The sequence below is a fragment of the Dendrobates tinctorius genome, unplaced genomic scaffold (genome assembly GCF_039654945.1).
Source record: "Dendrobates tinctorius isolate UK_male_01 unplaced genomic scaffold, ASM3965494v1 ptg000084l, whole genome shotgun sequence".
In the NCBI taxonomy this organism is placed as follows: Eukaryota; Metazoa; Chordata; class Amphibia; order Anura; family Dendrobatidae; genus Dendrobates; species Dendrobates tinctorius.
In genome coordinates, this window is record NW_027361752.1 from 40051515 (window position 1) to 40070026 (window position 18512).

Consider the following 18512-nt stretch of genomic DNA (forward strand, 5'->3'; position numbering starts at 1 on the left):
AAACCTGACCAAAAGTGTGTTCGTCTCACATTAAGCGTAGTGTGTGGGGGACTTAAGTTTACTGTTCCTTCGACCAAGTTTACACAGGCTATCCCAATTGAGGTTTTCAGCAGTGAGACCCCCACAGATCAAACCTGGATAACATAAATTTGTAATATATCCTATAAACACTAGAGAAACCTCACTTACTGAGCCCTTTTTTTTTTTTTTGATGAAGTGATTGGTCAAGTCAATGATATATGGAAACTGCTGAGTGAACCTCATTATAAGGCTATTCAGAAGATATGTTATCTCTCCCAAATTCCCCAAATACCAGAATGCCCGTCTGCCCCTTTGTCCTGTGAAAGACTTGTGCCACCCCTTACTTAGAAGAGAATAACCCTTTTTTTAGGTGCCCGCTTAGACTTTCTCTGAGGGTAGTGAAGCTGAGCCCCCTCGTCAGCCTTCAATGCAGTCCATTGATGAATTTTGCTCTCTTTAGGCTATTACAGGGACTGACCTGGTGCCAAGCAAGAAAAATGAAATTTTAAGGCGACTGCTAAATTGTGGAGGGGTCTTTTGTGTTTTTGACTAGATTTCTATCCACATCTCTGGGCCACGAACATCGACCAATTTATCTTTCGCGGCCTGACCTGAGGTTGTCAGAGTACAAGTAATGGAGGTTGTCAGCAACATGAACGTTTGCCACCGATTTTTGGAACCTTGAAGTGTGAAGGTGGATCTTTCGCATCATGTTGTAGATGGTAGAAATGACAAGATTGCAGGGTTTCTTGTAATTGCTTATTTCCTCCGGTTCAGAGAGATACAAACCACCACAGAGGGTGACGCACGACCTCGAGATCCTTCATGTTTATTAATGATGGCTTAATATCTTCATTGCCGGCAGACATGGATTAGACTGTGACAATCGAGAGCTGTGAACCAGCCACTAAATCTGGGAAGATTAAAAGTACAAAGAGGAAACCGGCATAGGCGTAAAGATGGAGGGTTTATGTGTCGTCTTCTCTGTTCTCTCCTCAGTGGCTATCAAGACCATGAACAAGGTGGCGAGTCACATTAACGAGATGCAGAAGATACATGAGGAGTACGGAGCCGTGTTTGATCAGCTCATAGCGGAGCAGACTGGAGAAATTAAGGAGGTATAATACCCTGCACATCCTGTAGACAGGAATGGCGCTGATTTGGAAATGCAGCAGTCATGTTGTTCGAATCCTGGATATGTTTTTCTGCATTCGCAGAGCAGCTTTGATAAATGACTCCAATATATTTAACACTATCATTAAAAAGGGAGATGAGCATTGCTATGTTTAGGAAGGGAGATGAGGCAACTACTCCGTCAGAAGGACGAGGGTATCACTCTTATGAAGAAGGGAGGTGAGGGTACGGCTACTGTTGGCAACAATGGGAACGGACCTACTCATTCAGAAGGAAGGAGGATGGGGGTACATCTTATGAGGTGGCAGGATGAGGGTGCCACTCTTGGGAGGTGGCAAGATGAGGGTGCCACCCCGGGGAGGTGGCAAGATGAGGGTGCCACTCTCATGAGACATTTGTTATACTGTTTCTATGGGGTTATTTTGGAGCTCTAATTTTTGGTACTATATATAGCCATAGCCTCTCAGAAGTTGGACTTGTGATTTGCTGCATGAGCTTTCATGATAAGTGATTTGCTGATTCTTGTACAGTTTTCATGCTGCAAATCTTCAATGAAATGACATCCAAATAAATTAGTGGGATCTAAAAACTTTGTGCAAAATGATTTTCCGTAATTGATTTACCATAACCGGAGAAGGGATGCTGATAAAATATCTGCCAGGAATGGCTGACATTTTTAGAAATGGCTATGACTTCACACCTATTGATGCTGTCCTGTCCGGAGGCGGCTCCTGTCACTGTCCTGATCCGGCCTCTTCATTTTGCGTAGTCCTCTCTGTGATGTGATGTAATGTTAGGTGACATCTTAGGAGGAACTTTGGTATAGAAACCCAAGTCTGTCCAGTTTGGAAATTTCCATATGTCATGTACAGTCCATGGTTTCCGGTGAGGTTCATCACGATGTGTGCACTGTGCCTAAAGTGCAAGTTCGGTTTGTACCCCCACCGGTAATATTAGAGAATAGCTGAGTTGTGGTCTCGTTGCAGGTTGCAGATCTGTCAATGGGGGATTTATTACTACACAACACTGTGATATGGCTCAATCCTCCGGCGTCACTGGGGAAGTGGAAAAAGGACCCTGAACTGGCGACTTTTGGTACGTTTTTATTTTTTGTCTGATAATCTTTGTACACCGCTGCCTATTTTTTTTTTTTTTTGTACTGTCTTTAAAAACCCTTGGCTATGTTGATGGAAAAATAAGAAGCTAAGTGAGGGCTTGTTTTCTTCTGGGATGAGTTGTAATTTTGAATGACACCACTTAAAGAAACACGGGAGGGGCGAAATGGTGGAAAAATTGAATTTTGCCAGTATTGCCGGTATTTTGCCGGTATCACTGATTGGGTGGATCAAGGAAATGCTGTAGATATAGTATATCTTGACTTCAGCAAAGCATTTGACAAAGTCTCTCATACAATCCTTATTGAAAAAATGACTAAGTATGGAATGGACAAGGCAACTGTTAGGTGGATTCATAGCTGGCTTAGTGATCGGACCCAAAGAGTGGTCGTAAATGGCTGCACATCCAGTTGGAAGAATGTCTCAAGTGGGGTACCACAGGGCTCTGTCCTGGGCCCTGTATTGTTCAACATCTTTATCAACGATTTAGATGAAGGAATTGAGGGTAAACTGATTAAATTTGCTGATGACACAAAGCTAGGAGGGATAGCTAATACTAGAGAAGAGAGAGAGAGGATTCAAAAAGATTTAAATAAACTGGAGAAGTGGGCACTAACAGAATGGTTTTTAACAGGGAGAAATGCAAAGTACTACATCTGGGCAATAAAAATGAAAAAAGCATATATAGAATGGGAGGAATAGGGCTAAGTGACAGCACATGTGAAAAAGACTTGGGTATACTAATAGATCACAGACTGAATATGAGTCAACAGTGTGATGCAGCAGCAAAAAAGGCAAATGCAGTTCTAGGATGTATTAACAGAAGCATACAGTCTAGATCACGTGAAGTCATTATTTCCCTCTACTCCTCTTTGGTCAGACCTCATCTGGAATATTGTGTCCAGTTTTGGGCACCACACTTTAAAAAAGACATCAACAAACTGGAGCAAGTTCAGAAAAGAGCGACCAGAATGGTGACCGGTCTGCAAACCCTGTCTTATGAGGAAAGGTTGCAGGATTTGGGAATGTTTAGTTTGCAAAAGAGAAGACTGAGAGGAGACTTAATTGCTGTCTACAAATATCTAAAGGGCTGTCACATTGTAGAAGGATCAACTTTATTCTCATTTGCACAAGGAAAGACTAGAAGCAATGGGATGAAACTGAATGGGAAGAGACACAGATTAGATATTAGAAAAAACTTTTTGACAGTTAGAGTGATCAATGAGTGGAACAGGCTGCCACGAGAAGTGGTGAGTTCTCCTTCAATGGAAGTCTTCAAACAGAGGCTGGACAGACATCTGACTGGGATGATTTAGCGAATCCTGCTTTGAGCAGGGGGTTGGACCAGATGGCCCAGGAGGTCCCTTCCAACTCTACGATTCTACTTCTTTAAATTTAGTTTCTACCGTGTTCATAGCCTGGTAACATGATTATCCAGGTGTGTACCATTATTGCAAAACCAAACTTGCAGTACATAGGTTTTTTCAATATATGTATATTTTAGTGGTTAAAAATAATTCAGAAGAATTAGAACTATGTAATTTGTCGTTTTGTTTTTTTTTTGTTGTTTTTTTTAACACAATGCAGCTAGGTGTAGAATTGCTTTTATTGGCCCCATTTTAGGGTAAATTTAACATTTTCATAGCTTTTCGTTCTGTTTTTTTGGGATGTAAGATGATTGAATAATGCTAATTTGTGCATTCTGGTTACTTTTCCTTATAGTATTTACTGCACAGGTTACTTTATAATTTCACACGCCTTGAGCCTGCAATACCCACACCAGGCTTAAGCCCCCGTCACACATAGCGATCTCGCTAGCGAGATCGCTGCTGAGTCACAAGTTTTGTGACGCCACGGCGATCTCACCAGCGAGATCGCTGTGTGACAGTTATCAGCAACCGGCCACCTCTGCCTGTATCGCTGATCGTCCTGGAAAGGCCAGGACATTTTTTTTGATCGCTGGTCTCCCGCTGGCCAGCACGCATTGCTGCGTGTGGCAGGTGGGAGACCAGCGATCAGTGAGCTGGTAACCAAGGTAAACATCGGGTTTCTAAGCGCGGCGCTTAGAAACCCGATGTGTACCTTGGTTACCAGCTCCCTGCACCAGCGCGCTGGTAACTAGGGTACACAGTGGGTAACTAAGCGACGTGCATTGCTTGTTGCCCACGTGTTGCTGTCCTGATCGCTGGTGAAGCTGCCTGTTTGGCAGCTCACCAGCGATCCTGACAAGTTCACATCGTTGTCGGGATCGCTGGTGAGTCGCTGTGTGTGGCGGGGCCCTTAGGTCTCACTGTCACGTCCTTTGTCTTCCCTGTATTTATTTATTTATTTATTTTTTAATCCCATTAAACATTATACTTTTGAGATTTTTCTTTCTTTTTTGTTAATCGCGTAGAATGTTTATACTGGGCTCCTATTTTAAGACCTTTTACATCTATAGGCAAGGTAATATGTCTGGGTTGGATCGGATCAGGGCGCCAAGCAGGGAACATTATAGGGGGTAGGCCCATCTCCAAGATCCTATCCCAATAAGTGCTATGTGTAATAATAGCAAATATATCCATATAGAAATGTAGTGTAGTTCTTCTGATTCACTATGTCGCTTACCCCATGTACAGGGCATTGCAGTAGCTTAGATTTATGACCACTTGTGTAGGGAACTAGTTAGCGGTTAGTGGTCGTAGCCATGGATACCCAGACTACTGTAATGCCCTGCACATGGGGCAAGTGACATAGCATGCTAGAAGAACTATACTACACTTCTAATTAGAGGTGTTTGCTAATATTATTCTTATTACACCTAATACTTATTGGGATAGGATCTTGGAGATGTGAATACCCCTTTTTATATTCTTTCTATATCTGCTAGTTTATGACTGATTATTGTAATGCTCTTTTAATTTTCAGTTTTTAAGACTGCCGTTGTGCTCGTATACAAGGACAGTTCCAAGCAAAAGAAGAAGCTGGTAAGTTACGGGCACCGTTGCCCTTTATATAGGGGCGGCTGATTAAGGAAATGGCGTGAGGCAGATTTATCAAGTGTCTAAAAAGGAAAGCCTTCTTGTTACCCATAGCAACCAATCACAGCGCAGCTTTCATTTTACCAGAGCTGTTGATGAAATGAAAGCTGCTCTGTGATTGGTTGCTATGGACAACAAAACCAGGTTTCATTTTAGACACTTTGGATAAATGAGGCCCATTATCCTGGGTTTACTGCTTTTATACTAAAGGGTCTATTTTCCGTGTGAGCTGAAATATACCCCAGCATAAGAAGCAAATTTATCCACTGGCTCCAAAGAGAGGAATAGTGTCCTTTATCAGGCTGGCATATGTCTGCTAGCTTTTTCAGCTTAATATAGTCTGCTCTTCATCCAGTAAATAAGTGTATACAGTGTGGTACATGGTTTTAGTTTCAAAATAAGACCCTATTGGTGACATTTGCCAGTGTCTGCAGTAGTCTGAGATGCATATGGGCTGATTATACCCCCTGAAGGTTCCTGCGAAACTCCGCGCTAATCAATGAGCCGCTCAACATTTCACGTTCTCTTTTTCAGGGCGGCTCACACCGCGCTTCTATGTTTGAGGATCGGGACCCGTTTCGTTTTAGGCACATGATTCCTACTGAGGCTTTGCAGCTTCGGGCTCTGACTACATCAGGTAACAGAAAAGTCTTCATATTTTGCAGCTTAAAGAAAGAAACGTCTACCTATATCATAAAGTGCAGCAATCGATGCTTTACTACTATGTCATAAAAAAAACAAAAAAAAGCCGGTCCCGGCTATGCTAAAGAGACGCGCCAGTCATTTTCCCTGTGCCCCTTGGACATGAGCGTAATAGGTTTTCACGTTTTTCATGTGACAGTGCCACATTTTTTTTTTTTTTCTACTTCTCGCCATATATTTGGAAAAGACTTTCTTGATCTGATGGAATTTGCTTTTTTTTTTTAAATTTTTTTTATTTTTGAGGTTTAATTTTCTTTGAGAGGTTGTTAGAGACCTTCATGGGAGCCTGGACCTGCGTCCTTGCCCATATTCTCTTTCAGAACTTTGTGAACCGCCTACTGTCCGCCATCCCCTTTTCTGATTTGCTGGCCCATCACTGTGGCGGTTCACACGCATCACCAGGAGCCCTGCCGACATCCCAGGTGCCTGTTCTAACTGGGCCTAGAGGCATCGGGGATGACGTCAAAGCTCCAGTCCAGTGACCACAAAATACGGACGTGGCTCCCAACCAGAGTCCGGCAAATTGATTCACTCCTCTGTAGAAGTTGTCCTCATAAACGCACCCCTCTACTCAATTACTACATTTGCTGAGCTCACATTCAGATGCCCCATGCGTCTCTACTGACATTGTGTTCAGATGCTGCAGAGACATGATGCATCAGATTGTAAGGTCAGTGGCATAGTGCACTCGCGAGATCTGTAGCTGCGCTAAGCAAACGGGACTCTGGAGCTAATGAGAACCTATTAGTAAAATAATGGTGGAGGCAAGTCAAAATAATCAGCTCTTCATTTGAGCCCTTAAAGACGGCCATCTAGCAGGGGGACGCCCTTATATCTTGTCTGTATGGCACTCAGACGCCACACGGAGAATGAGATGCATTTATGAGACAACTTTAACATAGGATCTTCTCCTATCAGGAATCTTTTCCAAAAATATGACTGTGTGAACACTAAGGAAAAAATATAATAAATTGATTACCTTTAGGTTTTTATCCTTTGGCTATAAATGTCAGTTGTGTTCATTGGGCACAGGGAAAGTTCTTGAATCTGTAGGCCCCAACGTACAGTGCCGGACAATCCCTTTAATATAGTTGGGTGTGAGTGGGGTCCTAGTAAAATCCTGTTTGTTTCCAAGGGATACTAGAAAACAGAAGAACTCAATATTGGTACAAAAATGGCAAAGACAATTATATTAACAATTTTTTTTTTTTTTTTTCCCTTTAAACAGATGCAGAGACTAACTCTGTCTGTGAAATCGTCCATGTTAAATCTGAATCCGAGGGAAGACCGGAGCGGGCGTTCCACTTGTGTTGCAGGTAGGCATTGTGGAGCCCCCCAGTGCTGGTGTGTGATTATAGTAAGACCCCCATATTGTCAGATGAGAAGTGTATTTGGGGTTGAAAATAATTCTACAAATGTGTTCATCGCTATCTAAATGTCTCTGCAGTTCTCCAGATAGCAAGAAGGAGTTCCTGAGAGCCGTGCACTCCATCCTGCGGGACAAGCACAGGAGACAGCTGCTGAAGACGGAGAGCCTACCCAACTCCCAGCAATATGTCCCATTTGGAGGGAAGAGGTTGTGTGCCCTGAAGGGTGCTCGTCCTGCAATGAACAGAGCAGGTAGCTATAACGGTCGGTGGATTCGTTCCTCCAGCACAATGGTTTACAAGAAAGACTTTATTTTATATAAAATAATATGCAAATTGCTTCAGAGAAAAGGAGGACTTGAACTCTATAGCCACCTGTTGGTAGTAGCGATCCTACAAGTCACAATCAACCCTTTAACGAGTCTTGTAATATGACTTAGGATAAAAGCCAAATCAGAATCTCAATTTGCAGACACAGTGTTTCGGGCTATTGACCCTCATCAGTGCAAAGTATGAGAACTGATTTGGCTAGGTGAGAGGCTCTGGACTGAGGTCTAAGGGGTAAGGTTTCTCCTTGTGGAGAGTGACATACCTGCTCTGGCTTGCCAAGGTCTTTCTCTTGCCTTTCTCTCTGAAGAGGCAATTTGCTTATTAAATTTCCCAGAGGAGCATTGCACGGCGAATAAGCCTCCTTACCTTGACAAGCCAGAGCTGGTATGTCACTCTCCACAAGGACACGAAACAATCACTGACCTAAGGGAGACCAGTCAAAGAAAACACTGCGGCAGCCAGCAAAGGCGCCGGACTCCTACTCCACACTGATGAAGGGCAACATCCCGAAACAGCTGTCTGTGGATGGATACCTGGCCTTGGTATTTCCCTTGTCATATCTGTAAACTCGTAAAGAGCTGGATATTGAGTTAAAGGGCCACTTAATAGGGTGGTAATGGTGGTTTCCGAAAGGAGCCACCCCTTGGCTGGGTCCTTCCCTGGAGGAAGATCTGGCTAGTCCCGTGTTTGAGACTCTTAAATGAGGCTCCACAGACTTTATTTGCTTACTCTCCACAAGGAGAAACTTTACCCCATATAAAATAATAAATTAAATCCTTTGACTGCAGCATGAACCTAAAGATTCCTCCAATTAGAGTTTCAAAACATGGATTTTTGGCAATCAAGAAGCAGATTTTTATTTTTTTATTTTTTTTTTTTAAACCTTACCATTGTCGTGTGACTTACCGCAGTAGTGCTCCTCAAGAGGAAGGAAGCCTTACATCATTTCTCCAATGTTGTTAGTTTCCTCAGTGCACAGCATTGATGACGTTGCGTCGTTGGGTGCTGCGCTGGATGTCTGCACGTTACTCCCTCCTTGTACAGGCAGGCTCCTGATGAAGCGTCGTCAGTGGTACTCATTGCGGCATTGGAGAAATGCTTTTAGTCTTCTTCACGTGCCTTCGCTGCGAGTTGTTAGGTGCATGACCAGCAGGTGGTATGCAACCACCTTATTCGACCATGCACCCTTCAAAGCCATGTCATCAGTGACCCCTCACAATGATGAAGTGAATGGCACTGGAGAAACTTTTTAACCCAAGCTTCCTCCTCTGCATGAGCTTTACAATGTCGGAACCGATCCGAGGGTAATGTTTTCTCCTAGAAGGAATGGCGGCTACAAGCACCAGATAGTCTTTGCAGCACCCACTGCTCAAATTGTTGCCTTCAAATGAACAGTCGTCTATGTAATTAACGCAAGCGTATGAGCACTTCTCTTTTCTGGCACTTGTAGCGGAGCATATGGTGGGGGGCATGGTGGTGAGGCAGCCCCTTTTAATTTGCACATAATTCATAGTAGAGAAGATCCATTAATGGTGCCAAATGTGTGTAGTCATTGTCGAATATAAAGCTCGGTTTGAAAACATTGAGTTATTTGCATCCTCGAGCGACGTTGGCGGCTGTAATGTAACGTGAATCACCCAAGGTCACATGTACGACGCTGCCGTCATTACCAGAGTAATCGAGAAACTGCCTGATGAGCGTCATGTTGTGTGGAGTTTTGTTCTTCAGATCAAAAAATGGAGGCGGTTTTTTTTACCCGCTGTCATTACGAGGACAAATGAAGCCATAGTACCGTATTATAGCAACATGGCGACATGCCAAGTAAACCTGGTACTAGTTATCCCACAGCTTCGGTGTGATGGAAAACAGAAAAGCAATAAAGCATTCATGGGCTAATATTGGTAGCTGCCCTATTGGCTCCAGTTGAGCCCATTAAGAAGGTCCTCACTTCCAGTTGGCACCATCAAACATTTGTTTGAGGGGCTGAAGCATACAAAAGGGTTCACCCTCTGGCCAATAAGAGAGAAGAATCTGTCCGTAGGGTCATAGGACAAGCAGGTGTTGGGTTTGGGGATGGGAAAATCTGAAATATAATACTTTAAGGGTTCTCAAGTACACTCATATATTTATCCCCTAAAATGATACTTTATTATTTAAAAACCACAACTGTGGTATACACCAGAAAAAACGTGACAGAAAATAAGAAAAACAAGTGTGTTCAAGCAAAGCCCATACTAAGGTGACACCTTGGAGTCCCTCGTCCGTTACTGAGCTGTATCCTGCCTGGCCGCGGAGGTTGGCACCCTAGGGGGGAACGTTGTGGCGCCCCCGCTCAACAATGGCTATCCCTAGGGGCCCTGATAAGCCCTACAGCCACTAGTGATACCCTCTACCCGATATATAAGGGAACCCCTACTTCTAAACAGAGAGCAAATTTGCACCTTCATGGGACACAAGTTATCGCAGCATCAGGCCTCCTGATGAGCCTAATAAGGCGAAACGCATTGAGGCGTTAACTACTGGATGGCAGGTGGCGATAAACGCAGATGAGTATCGCTGTTGCAGCTCTGCGTTCCCTATACTTTTAACAATGGGATATTGCTGATGGCCTTTTTCTGGGCTATGGTTTATCATTGAGTCAATATAATATGTGCCTCTCTTGGTTATAAATCTTCTGTGTACGAGACTTAGGCATTATTTGAATTGTTTCATCCCATTGTTTTGCCTCACGGCTGTCTGCTTTTGTGGGACATTAATATGACCACCTAATGCCATGTGTGTTCTAAATTCATTTTTAACCTCTTTCTTTGGGACACAGGGTCCTCTATAGAGCAGTTTGATCTCTGTTTAGAAGTAGGGGTTCCCTTATATATCGGGTAGAAGGGACCACTAGTGGCTGTAGGGCTTATCAGGGCCCCTAGGGATAGCCATCGTTGAGCGGGGGCGCCACAACGTTCCCCCCTAGGGTGCCAACCTCCGCGGCCAGGCAGGATACAGCTTGGTAACGGACGAGGGACTCCAAGGTGTCACCTTAGTATGGGCTTTGCTTGAACACTTTTGTTTTTCTTATTTTCTGTCACGTTTTTTCTGGTGTATACCACAGTTGTGGTTTTTAAATAATAAAGTATCATTTTAGGGGATAAATATGAGTGTATTTGGGGATGTGAACCAGAAAAAGGGTTTGGCCACTTTCCACCTTTGATATGATGCTCCTCTTCACCCCCCTTTGCCATCTCCTCTGTTCGAACTGTCACTAGAGGAGAGCTAATAATAATAATAAATAATAAATTTTATTTTTATAGCGCCGACATATTCCGCAGCACTTTACATTTCAGAGGGGATTTGTACAGACAATAGACATTACAGCATAACAATAATCACATACAGTAGATAATAACAAATACCAAGAGGAGTGAGGGCCCTGCTCGCAAGCTTACAGTCTATGAGGAAAGAGGTAGAAAGGTGGGTGGTAACAGTTGCCCTGATTGTATGAACCAGCCATAATGTTAGGTGTGTGACAGTACGGACACAGAGGGCTAATGGATGCATAAAGCATGTGGGAACATGATGCGGGAAATCTGGTTATGGTAAAACTTTTGGCTGTGCCACACAGGGATAGATTAGGTTAATGTGTTGAGGCGATAGGCCAGTCTGAATAAATGTGTTTTCAGGGCACGCTTAAAATTGTGGGGATTGGGGACTAATCGTATTGACCTGGGAAGTGCATTCCAAAGAATTGGCGCGGCACGTGTAAAGTCTTGGAGACGGGAGTGGGAGGTTCTGACTATTGAGGATACTAACCTCAGGTCATCAGCAGAACGGAGGGCGCGGGTAGGGTGGTATACTGAAACAAGGGAGGAGATGTAGGGTGGTGCTGAGCCATGGAGGGCTTTGTGGGTGAGAGAGCTAAACATACCCACCTATATTTTTTCATGGACGAAAACCACTGGCTTGAAACTTTGTACAAGAATTTGGTAGGGTTGGGTGAAAAGATTTGGAAGACACTGGTCCTGCCACCACATTGGTGGTCAGTAGTAGCTGGACTAGAGGACTGCGAACTTCCTACTACTTGTGACATCCTTAGTGCATCTTTTGAGTTGTAGGTCACAACGATTTTGTGTGCTTTATACCACAACGTAATGACGTCATGGCGGCCTACAAAGTGGCGCTGGGGATGCTGCAGGTAGGGTTTAAGTGCTCTGGTCTGGCAGCCATGGTCTCTTGGACAATGGCTGTTGCACCAGTGTCCTGAAAATCTTTTTGATCCATTCTAGTATTTAGGTGTTTTAATTTGTGTGTTCACATTTTGACGCCAAGTTTTAGGATTGTTCCATCTAATCCAAAATAAAAAATGGAGCAACTTTTAGCATTATCACCATTTTGGTATCTACAGCTCCCATGCAGATCTCTATGGTTTCATGGCTACAGACTACAAACCCTGTGTAGTCTGAGCCTGAAGACATAATCTTTTCTGTCTGCAGGTGCAAAACAAATAATGAAAAATTGGAACCATTGTTACTCCTTGAAAAAAGGCACAAAGACCGTGGTGAATCTGGACAAAAAGGTTGTATGTTCCCCAAAATGGTACACACAAAAAGTAAAACAGCCTCCATCGATGGAAAGAAAGTGGTGACGCAAAACAACTTTTGTGACCTGTACCTTCAAGTTCTGACGCTTTAAGCACTAAACTATAGAGAGCGGGCTAGAGAGAGCTAAAATATATAATATTTGGACTTTTTTTTAGTACGTTATACGGATTTTCTATAACTAATGATGAAATTCAAAATCACAACTTGTCACGGTTTAAAAAAAAAAAAAAAAAAAAATCTGTATATAGCTATTGTGATGGAAAAATAAAAAAAAGTTATGGCTCTTGGAGGAAAAATCAAAATGAAAAAATGGTTCTGTTTTACAGGGGTTAAAATGTATCTGTCGGCAGCAGTCTGAGAGCGGCATGATGTAGGGGCTGCAATCCTGATTCCGACGATGTTTCAATAAAATTGCTGTTTTAGCAGCATAGATTCACTAGAGGACAAGGTATCTCTTTCCTCATGGTCCAAACCCGCCCCCAGCACTGATTAGAAGCTTTCTGTTAATATACAGTGTTTAGCGATGTCTGCCAATCAGCAGAGCATTCTGAGCTCTGCTATATCTACACCAGAGAAAACAATGATTTTATCACAACTTCTGCACGCAAAAAAGTAAGTGATACATCGCTGGAATCAGTGTTTGTCCCTACATCATGCAGCAGTCAGAATACAAAAACCTTTAAGCAAGATATAACCCCCCTCCACCTCTACGTTTAATCGACCATTACATGATCTGTACTGATTCACATTTTTAGAGGTTTTTTTTCCCCAATTTTCAATGTCTGCTTTTATTTCAGTCTCTGCACCCAGCAGGTCTCTTGCTCGAAGGAGACGCCTGGTGAGAAATCGATTTACTATTGACTCGGACACGGTCTACTCAACAAGCCCCGACAAGGAATCCGAGACAGAGACTGAACCTAAACCTCCGCAGCAGACGACCAGCAGCGGCGACACCGACCGCTGGGTGGAGGAACAGTTCGATCTCGCTCAATACGAAGAGCAAGAAGACGTTAAGGAAACGGACATTCTCAGTAGTGACGACGAGTACTGCGAGTCTATCAAAAGTGGCTCTATGGAGAAAGATCTAGGCGAGCAACTAGAAGCCACCTCCATATCTAGTAACCCTTTGAACAGCGTGGTCCAGAACACCATGGCCACTCATGCTTCCCGTATGACTCAGCTGAAGAAGCAGACTGCGTTTTCTGGATTAAACGGCAGCATCGAGAGCGCCACAGAGGAAGTCATATGGGTGAAACGCGAAGACTTTGTGCCTGCCAGGAAACTGAACACAGAAATATGAAGCTGTCACTTTATATGCTGTAAAAGGGTCAGAGTAAGTGACGGTTTCACCTCTCCATGCACTGTGGAATCGTGATCCTCTAGACTGCACACTTGCACATACACAACATTGGCAGCTAAAACCGGCCATCAAGCCGCAACTGGTTACAATTAAGCAAATGCAAAATCCTGTTACAGAAGTCCGCTCCGCCGGGTTAGGAGTGGAGGAGGTTCAGCTTCTTATTCCTTTTTTTTTAATTTTTTTTTTATTTATTCTTTAAAAAAAAAAAAAAAACTCTATTCAGGGTTGGACCAGAAAGGGTAATGTACAAAACATGGCGGAAGTGACGAGAGGTGCAGCTCCTCAAGTCGTGTACAAAGAGAGAGCACAAAGGGATTGGTGTCGTGACTGCTCGATCACTCCTAAGTCCCCCAGCGCCTTTTCCTAGGTTTCTGATATTGCGGTGTTTCTCCTCCTTTGCCCCACCCAATCAATGTTTCACTTCGGTGGCTTTGTATATTTTATTTTTTTTAAGTGTTTTTTCAATGATAGTTTTGGAATTTTTATTGCAAAACTTTTTTCTTTTTTTTTCTGCCATTTTTGCCCAGGTATTTGAGTCATGTTGTAAAGTACTAGTTATCTAAAACAATAAAAAATTGTAACCATGCCAAACTCTTCCCACAAACTTAAAACTTGAAAACAAAAACTGACCTAAAGTTCTATATAGATCTATATTATTTTATTTTTTTTTTTGGCTTTTAATTTATACCTTTGTAAAATTCAGGGACACCAGGGGGAATATGGGGGCATTTTACAATGTAAGCCTACAGAAGTACAGATGATCTAATCTTTCATAGAGAATAGGACACACTAGTTTTATACGCATATATATATTTAATAAAAGAAAGTCTCCGATGAGGACGTCCATAGATCTACATCTCACACATCCTGATATTTTATTTTTTTTTTTTTTTAAAGTCAAACTTGGATTTAGGTAGCAAAATGCGCCTCTTTTTGATCCTGACCACTTCGCGGACCTTTCGAGTAGGACATCTCTTGCACTTAGCATATGTTATGTTCCCACTTTCCAATATTTTTCTCACTTGATCAATCGTTTTTTTTTTAATCTTTCTCCACCAGACGACATGACTGCCCAGCATCTCCTCTATATTTTTATATTAAAAAAAAAAAAAAATTTCATCGAACTGTTGTGAGAGAGACTTTGACACCATCCATCGTGTAGTGCGGAGTTTGACATCTTCATGTTGTGATTACTTGGTGGAAATAGCGACTTAATATCTTACGTGGCAGAAGAACTTGCGGGAGAGTATAAAACAAAAAATATGGCTCCTGGTTTACTGGCCCTGTAAGGTTTGAAGACCAATGTACATGACGCTAGCTATGGTTCCATTGTGACGTGTACAAGTGAGGACGTGACGTTGCTGTAACCTTTGCCGCTTTGCGTTCCTAGTACATCTTCTTTATTTGGTTTGGCGTGACGGTGAATTTTTTGCAACCCACGAACAAAGCTTTTTTGAAAAAGAAAAAAGTCTATAAAAAGAGATCCTTTCCTTCGTAAATCTATTGTTCGATGCCATCTGCAGTCCGCTTGTGTGCGCCCTCCCGCCCGCCCCCCAATTCGATATTTGGAGGTGAACAGTCCTGTGCTGTACTGTAACCAAGCAGAATATGGTCAATTGTGAAAAACTGGAAATTCCGGTGCTTGCCTAGGTACCAGTGTCTGTACATACCGTCATGACATGTCGTCTGTCAGATGTTCTTATATATTTCTTTTATAAGCTGAAAGAAGGTCTATTTTTATGTTTTTAGGTCTATGAATGAAAAGTTGTACATGCTTGTCAAACAATAAAACAAAAAACATGATATTAATTTCGGACTTGCCTGGTTCAATGAGATCCATTGGAGAGATCCAATTAAAAAAAATTGTGGGTTTATATCCTGTTCATACATTTTTGGATGGGGGTGGGGGGGAGAAGATGTTAGTAGCGTTCTACAGACATGTATCCCACCCCCTTTCATATGTAGGCCACAAGCCTTAATCACATTTAAAGAATACTTGTCACCAGGTCCAAAGTTTTTCTCCCATTTTATTCTTGTGACTACCCTATTTAGAATTTTTTTTGTTTGTTTTTTTTCAATCTACGATATGGTTCCAGAGAGATGGGCTTTTTAATCACTGCTATTTTTTTTTTTTTATGGCGGATTTATATTTAATATGTCAGGTTTTTTTTTTTTTTTTTCAAAGTGTCATTATACTCCATAGCGCTATACAGACATCACTGTCCCCTATCAGTATGTCTTTGCGTGTTTTTCCTCAGTTCTCTGGTTTCCTCCCACACTCCAAACACGGGGAGAACAAACAAACTCTGTCATCCAAAGATCCAGGTTCTGCAGTTCTCAGTATCTGCTGCAAATTCTGATCTTGCCAGGAAAAACGCATCTTGTCTGTAAAGCTCCATCCACGCATAAGAGAGTATTGCCTTCAGTTCAGGGCAGGAAAGCCATTTGACATGAAAGATAGTTCCAGTACCTATAGTGCTGGTGGAATGCTGGCTAAGAGGAACCACCCACTGGTACAGTGAATGGCCAGTTAAAGAATCAGGACAGTTCAAAGACAATAGTAGCTTAGTATGTGAGCAGGTTTTTCATGGATAGGTGCTCTTCAAAATGCTGTTGGATATAATTTCATAACACTTATGGAATAATTGACTATATTACTGTTGTAGGTGGTAAAAAAAGCTTTAATTATCTGTTGCTGAGAAGAGACAATAGTTTCTCTAGAAACCTATTTTAAAGGGAGGGAGGGATGTTGGGGGATCGGGTTGGAAAAGCTAAAATGTAATTAAACACCAAGATTCTCTGCAAGAAAACTCCTGTAAAGCCATGTTCTGCTGTCAGATAAGCCGGGACTCCTGGTGCTGTGGTATGAAGTCTATTTGCACATCTTTGACAGGCAGATGCTGGCGCCTCTCCTCCTCTTAGCGGGAGTTGGCAGTCTCGCACATATGCTCAAGATATTATTCTGAGACTTCAGAAATGTGTTCAAATATACGTCTTCATCCATTATGTACAGGAGGCATCTTAGTTGTAACCTCTTCACTGCTCCACCTGTGACATCTTTCCCTTGCAAAATTCCTGATTTTTACATTAACGTTAAGGGTCTGTTCACACGGGGTGGAGTGTGATTTGGAAAAGGTCCACATTAATGGCATCAGGGCCATCGGCATGAGAAAATCCGCATGAAAGTTGCAGATTCGAGTGCCAAAATATGGATTTACTTCTGTGGTAAAATAAAATTCCTTACAGCTTGTATTATGCTAGAACCACACTTAGAATTCTGTAGGCTCCAGAGCTGAAATCTCCTAGGTTCCTCTGTCTATTCATGGCTGGTTCTTGTTGTTTGCATTGTGGGGTAATCCCAGAAATGGAGCCTGCAGCCCAAACATCATGCATACAAATTGAGGTAGTGTACATGAAGCTGCACGAGCCGGTCATCTGCCGGCATATCTGTATGAAGTGCATTAGGCTGCAAGGAGTGTGAGGGATAGTGTTTTATTCAAGGGATCAGGTTCTGAGGAAAAATGGTAACTAAAGGACATGAGTCAAGTTAAGTGTTATTAGAGCAAGTTTAAAAGTGTGATTCTCTTGAATTCGTCTGATTTTTCCAGTGGTAGTGCATTCCACAGAAAAGGTGCAACACAAAAGTCTTAGGCTAGTTTCACACTAGCATTTGGAGGTGCAGAGCATGCTCAGCGTGAAGCTCCGCCCCTGCCGTGCCTCCTCTGGTCAGCTCCGCCTAAGGGCGCATGCCGCTGCATGCAACCTGCATACCCTAGCTTTAGCATTGGGTACACAGGCCGTGTGCAGGTATGCTTTTGGCGGCGCATGTGTTCCCTTGACTGTGTGCCGGGCGCACCAAAATGCAACACTGTGCATTTGGCGCAGGTCGGCGCACTGTCAAAAGAAGGCATGCAGCGGCAAAAGCATACCTGCGTACCCAATGCTAAAGATAGGGTACGCAGGTCGCATGCAGCGGTATGCGCCCATAGGCAGAGCTAACCGGAGGAGGCACTGCAGGGGGCGGATCTTCACGCCGAGCATGCGCTGCGCCTCCAAACGCTAGTGTGAAACTAGCCTTAGACTGTAGTAGTAGTAGACTCAGATTATAGAGGATGTTCCTGGATTATTGGAAAAATGAAATGCCCCAGTAGGATGGTAGCAAAGATGAGTAAGAAATATGTAGGACGGTGAAGAGCTTCGTGAGTGATTGTGATAGGTTTATATTTTATTGTATTTCAGATGCGCAACAAGTGCAATAGCTGGCACAGCGTGGAAACCTCAGTTTAGCAGTAGGACAAGGATTAGAATCATCAACCGAAAAATGGTAAAGAAGCAAAATCTAACTTTCACCCAACAGGAGTGGTGTAACATAGTTTTGAAGGCTGAAGGAAGACCTTATGTCCATCTAGTTCAGCCTATTTTTAGTGCAGCTGTTCTGCATTGTTGATCCTGGGGAAGGCAAAAAACCCACAGAGTAGAAACCAATTTTCTCCATAGGGAAAAAAAATTCCTTCCCCTAAGCTGGGTCAACCATCACCTATAATATTCTGTTATTTGTAACCTTCTATACTGTTACTCACAAGAAAAGCCTCCATTCCTTTCTTAAATTCATTCAGTGAGTTGGCCATCACCACTTCCTCAGGAAGAGAATTCCAGAGCCTCACTGCTCTTAACGTGAAGAACCCTCTTCTATGCTGGTGCAGAAATTGTCTTTCCTCCAAACGAAGAGAATGCCCCCTTGTTCTTGTCACAGTCCTTGGTACAAACAGTTCATTGGAGAGATCTCTGTATTGCCCTCTGATATACTTGTACATATATATTAGGTCTCCCCTAAGTCTTCTCTTTTCTAGAGTAACTAGACCTAATTTTGATAA

General features: G+C 42.8%; 1 protein-coding gene across 6 annotated transcripts in view; it reads left to right on the top strand.

Moving 5' to 3' along the window:
- The window catches only part of TIAM1 (TIAM Rac1 associated GEF 1), a 260582-nt gene extending 245135 nt beyond the window's left edge, over positions 1–15447 (top strand). For 5 of the 6 annotated variants that reach the window (XM_073584565.1, XM_073584566.1, XM_073584567.1 and 2 more), the window contains 7 exons: positions 1021–1139; positions 2142–2250; positions 5178–5236; positions 5825–5927; positions 7221–7308; positions 7440–7612; positions 13076–15447. In XM_073584565.1, the coding sequence (XP_073440666.1) occupies positions 1021–1139; positions 2142–2250; positions 5178–5236; positions 5825–5927; positions 7221–7308; positions 7440–7612; positions 13076–13578 (1154 nt within the window). In that variant the 3' untranslated portion in view covers positions 13579–15447. Of the gene's footprint in view, positions 1–1020; positions 1140–2141; positions 2251–5177; positions 5237–5824; positions 5928–7220; positions 7309–7439; positions 7613–12170; positions 12254–13075 lie in introns of all 6 variants that reach the window. The other variant, XM_073584569.1, reaches the window with a different exon arrangement.
- The last annotated feature ends 3065 nt before the right edge of the window (positions 15448–18512 follow it).